General features: G+C 51.7%; 1 protein-coding gene across 1 annotated transcript; it reads left to right on the plus strand.

The window, feature by feature from the left end:
- Positions 1–3,492: 3,492 nt before the first annotated feature.
- TNP2 (transition protein 2) lies at positions 3,493–4,930 on the plus strand. The gene is made up of 2 exons (XM_036279736.1): positions 3,493–3,889; positions 4,902–4,930. The coding sequence occupies exons 1-2, from the start codon at positions 3,493–3,495 to the stop codon at positions 4,928–4,930; spliced, it is 426 nt and encodes a 141-aa protein (XP_036135629.1).
- The last annotated feature ends 487 nt before the right edge of the window (positions 4,931–5,417 follow it).

Below are 5,417 nucleotides of genomic sequence, written 5' to 3' on the forward strand. Positions count from 1 at the left end.
ACCTGGGGCAAGCAGCTTTGTCCTTCTGTCCAAGTCCCAGAGGCCCACCTGCCCATTCAGTCACCCGGCAATCGTTTGCCGAGCCCCTTCTGTTCCTGCTGGTCACTGCGGCCTCTGGCTGAACTGAACCCCGTCTCCGTCCTACTACACTCGAGCGTGTGCAGTGTGGAATCAGAAGGGGAGGGGGGCGGGGGACCCCGAAAGGGTCTTACAGCATGGCCAACCAGCCTGACTGAGCCCGCACGAGACAAGGCCATTAGAACAGAGACACATGTGCCCTCTGTAATCCCCTCGGGCCCCTTAGTGACCCCAAGGCTGGACAAGAGGGAGCCAGACCTGGATTCGGATCCTGGCCCTGCCACTGACTGGCTGTGAGCCTCTAGCCTGCTCCCTTTTTGTAAAATGTTAGCATCATACCTGCCCCATGGGGTTCACTAGTTTCTTAGGACTACTGGAACAGATTAGCACAGACTCGGTGGTTGAAAACAACAGAAATGTATCCTCTCGCGTTCTGGAGGCCAGAAGTCTGCAGTCAAGAAGGAAACTGGGCCAGATCCCCGCGGGGGTCCTGGGGGAGAGGCCTTCTCCCCACGTACAGCTGCTGGCAGCCGGGGGCTCCTTGTCTTGTGGCTACAAGACTTCGCCTTTGCCTTTACGTGGTCTATTCTTTCCTGTGTGTCTTCTCTTTTTTTTTAAAAAAAATATGTTTTTATTTAATTAATTTATTTGTGTTTATTTAATGTATTTATTTTTTGTAAATTGAGTAAGTTGTGAATAGTCACACTCTTTTTTAAAAAAAAAAAAACCACTTTTTTTTCTTTATTGATTTTAGAGAAAAAGGAAGGGAGAGATAGAAACATCGATGTGAGAGAGAAACATCCATCAGCTGCCTCCTGCAAGCCCCCCACTAGGGATCGAGCCCACAACCCGGGCATGTGCCCTGATCGGGAGTTGAGCAGGGACTTCTCAGTTCATGGGACGATGGTTCACAGTCCACTGTCTCCTATAAAGAACACCTGTGATTGGATTAGGGACCAACTGGATAACGAAGAGATTCTCTTTAATTACATCTACAAAAAATGCTTTTCCCAAATAAGGTCATACTGACAGGTTCTGGGCTTAGAACCTGGACATATCTTATTTTACTTTATTTTTATCCTCACCTGAGGACATTTTTCCATTTTTTGTTCAGATAGAGTGGGAGGGAGACAGAGGAAGAAAGAGAGAGAGAAACATCGATGTGAAAGGGACACACTGAGTGGCTGCCACCTGCACGACCCAACCAGGGCCGGGGACAAACTGCAACCGAGGTACATGCCCTTAGCGGGAACCAAACCCGGGTCTCTCTCGACCGCAGGCCGACGCTCTAACTGCTGAGCCAAACCGGCCAGGGCAGAACCTGGACATATCTTGGGGCCACCATTCAACCCACTCAAGGACAAAGTTGCCTAGAAGGGGGAGGGGTTGCCAGGAGCCCAGGAAGTGCTCAATGAGGGCGGATGTCACTGTGAGTGATGTGACGTGTTTGTTAAGAAATAAACTGTAGCCCTGGCTGGTTTGGCTCAGCGGTAGAGCATCGGCCCACGGACCAGTGAGTCCCGGGTTCAATTCCAGCCGAGGGCACGTACCTCGGTAGTAGTGTGTCCCCGGCCCTGGTCCGGGTCGTGTGGGAGGCAGCCAGTCGACGTGTCCCTCTCACATTGATGTGTCCCTCTGATGTCGATGTTTCTCTCTCTCTCCCTTTCTTTCCCTCTCTCTCTACCTGAAAATAAATAGAAGGAAGGAAGGAAGGAAGGAAGGAAGGAAGGAAGGAAGGAAGGAAGGAAGGAAGGAAGGAGAAAGAAAGAGAAAGAAAGAAAGAAAGAAAGAAAGAAAGAAAGAAAGAAAGAAAGAAAGAAAGAAAGAAGGAAACTGTAATAAAAGCAGATAAGAGCAAAGCCCTACACCAAGAGGCAAAGTGAAGGAGAAGTAGCTGTGGGCTGGGGGGCCTGCCCGGGGAGGGGAGATGGGGGAGGGGAGGTGGGGACTGCACTGTCCCCCTGCGGGAGATGGGGGAGGGGAGATGGGGGCTGCACTGTCCCCCTGCGGGAGAAGGGGGACACTGCAGGCCAAGAGCTAAGCCCAAGGGGTTGGCGGAGGGGTGGGAAGGGCTGGGCTGCTGTGTGCTCACAGGGTCTCGGTGCAAACAGTTTGGGGCTTTCTTCCACAGGTGCTGGGAGATCCGAGTGGGGGCTGGCCTGATTCCAACTCAAGGTGGGCTTCATTAGCAGGCAGGAGGGTAGAGTCAGGAGGCAGGAATCTGAGGGAGGAAGAGGGTTTCCAAGGGCCTCTGGTGTCTTGACAGGTACCGCAGGCTCACGAGAATACCAGGAAGGAAGGCATGGCATCCTTTTGTCAGATAAGAAAGCCAAGCCCAAACCAAAATGACCTACCCAAGGTAGGACATCGGCACAAACTGGGATCGAACCTGGCTCTAATTGTCCCGAATTTAAGAAATTGAAATGTCTCTGGGGAAGTGGGCTCGCCAGGCTGGTTCCAGGACCACCCATCGGCCCATTCCATTACCCTTATCATTCATCCATCTGAAGAGCCATCCAATCCATTCAACATCCCCGGCCCCACCCAATGATCCTCATACCAACTATCTATCTCATCAACCACCCACACCCCAGCCAACTGTCACAGGGGTCAGGACTGTGCCCCGGGCTTCGAAGCTGCCTGGGTGGAATAAGAAAAAGAGCCAGGATGTTTAGCAATGTTTATTGAGCTCTTACTGTGGGCTGTCCCTGAGCCAACTGCTGGACACAGATTCATTTAATTTGTCTGTTGTCCCTAAGGAGGTGCGTATCCTTATTGTTGTCCCCACTCTACAAAGATAGGGGAACTGGGACTTGGGGGGGAAAGTCCAGGTGAGTGACCCATAAGGAAAGGAAAAAGCAGATCTGGGATGTGGACCAGCTCGATCTGCTCCAAGGGTTTCTGCTGTTTTTTTTTTTATCCTCACCCGAGGATATTTTTCCATTTTTTTTTGTACAGATAGAGTGGGAGGGAGAGAGAAGAAGGGAGAGAGAGAGAGAGAAACATCGACGTGAAAGAGACACATCGAGTGGCTGCCACCCGTACGACCAACCAGGGCCGGGGACAAACTGCAACCGAAGTACGTGCCCTTAGTGGGAACTGAACCCGGGTCTCTCGGGACCGCAGGCCGACGCTCTAACCGCTGAGCCAAACTGGCCAGGGCCAAGGGTTTCTGCTCTTAACCAACAGGTGGGATTACCGCAGAGGGGGCCCTGAAAGTTGCCCCACCCTGGGGTTAGGGCAAGGGGTCGGGAGCTTTGTCCTGACCAGGCCACATCTGTTACACCTTTGTGGCCTGTGCCATCACAATTGGGCCCAACTATATAACCCGGGGTGCCAGGGACCCTGTAAAGCTGGGTGTGCTGGAAGAGGAGGAGGAGGAGGCGGCCTCTGCCTCTCCACGCGTGGCCTCCCATGGACACCAAGACACAGAACCCTCCCATCACCCACACCCAGCCCCACAGCAACTCTAGGCCCCAAAGCCACACCTGCAACCAGTGCAGTTGCAGCCACCACTGCCAGAGCTGCGGCCAGAGCTGCAGCCGGGGCCAGAGTCGCAGCCACAGTCGGAGCTCCAGCCCAGGCCCGACCAGCCATCGCAGCCCAGCTGGCCACCAGAGCCCGAATCCAAGCCCCAGCCCGCCACCAAAGCATCACAAACACACCATGCACCCCCACCACCGCCCCACACGGCCCACCACCCATTCCTGCAGCTACACCAAGAACAGAAAGAACTTGGAAAGAAAAGTGAACAAGAGGAAGGTGGTCAGGAGGAGCCAGCAGGTGTACAAAACAAAGAGGCGAAGCTCAGGTACTTTTCATGAGGGTGGGCAAAGGCGAGCCTGGGCCCAGGTGAGGGGGAGCTGCTCAGCTGGATGCTGGGGGCAGTCAGTGAAGGCCACAGCCCCCAAGCCCAGAGGGAGAAGAAACGAGGGCAGTTGTGTGTATGGCGGCCTGCTGGGCTAGCTAATAGGTCGGATGGTTGATTGGGAAAGCAGACAGGTGGCAGGCAGGTTAGCTAGATGGAAGGATGATGGAGGGATGGGAGGCTGGGTGGATAAATAATTCATTAGAAGTGCGGTTAGGGAGAGAGATGACAGAGGAATTGACTAGTTGTTTACATGGATTGTTGGATGGGTAGGTGGATGGACAGAATGCAGTTGAATGAGAGGAAAGTTTGGATCTAGTTGGAAGGGTATATGGAGAGTGAATTGGTTAATTGACTAGGTGGGTGGATGATTCATTCGATCATTGTGGACAAATGGGTAGGTGAACTGATGGATGGTTAATTGGACAGATGAATTTAATGGACCAATGGATGGAAGAATAGATGTTCAGACTGAAATTAGATGGGTAGCCTGAATATAACTGAAAGAATGAAATGAATATTGGATAAAAAGACTGGGTGATTCACGGATGGGTCATGAGTCACCAGTCTTATTTATTTTTTCCACCTGTCTTTTTAAGTGGATGGGATGGATGGATTCACATGGGTCCAAAGGAACTTGATGATAGTCTGTTGTAGCCATGCCCATATTGGATTACAAATGAGCAGGCCAAGACCCAAAGGGGAGAGGATTAGTGAGGTCAATGAAACACAACTATTAAAGGGTCCCTTTCCTATTCCTGTCACTTAGGGCGAAAATACAACTGAGATCGCACTCCATGGCTTGTTCCTGTGTCGGTTTCACTAAATGAGAAAGCCATCATGTGTGGAATACTATTTGCAGGAACATGTTACTACAGGTGATTTCTATGCAACAATGATTAAAGCTTGTACGCTGGATGACTCTCCTTGTGTCAGTATCTTGATTTCACTAAAGGTGTCGTGTTTGGGGGCCTGGTCTGGTAGCACAAAGCAGAAAAAAGGTTGCAGAGGGAGCAGAGACATGCCTTGTGATCAGACCTCATGAAAATATAAGGAGCCATACCAGCACAGGGGCAGAAATGAATGGGGGGGGGGCACCAAGAAGCCTTTTAAGTAGACTGGCAACACTCTGCTTGTGCAGAGCCCCCCTTTGCCCTACATGCTCCCACATTCATGCACACAAGTGTGTGCACACACGTGGGATGCCCATAGGCCACACACTGTGCATGTGATTTATACACAGTAGCATAAGAGACAGGTGGGGCCCAGCTGGTGTGGCTCAGTGATTGTCGACCCGTGCACCAAGAGGTCGCTGGTTCAATTCCCGGTCGGGGCACATGCCCAGGCTGTGGGTCAAATCCCCAGTGTGGGGCATACAAGAGGTGGTCAGTCAATGTTCTCTCTCATTGATGTTTCTCTCTCTCCCTCTCCCTTCCTCTCTCTCTAAAATCAATAAAGAAAAAAAAAAAAA

The sequence above is a fragment of the Molossus molossus genome, unplaced genomic scaffold (assembly GCF_014108415.1).
Source record: "Molossus molossus isolate mMolMol1 unplaced genomic scaffold, mMolMol1.p scaffold_m16_p_3, whole genome shotgun sequence".
Classification (NCBI taxonomy): Eukaryota; Metazoa; Chordata; class Mammalia; order Chiroptera; family Molossidae; genus Molossus; species Molossus molossus.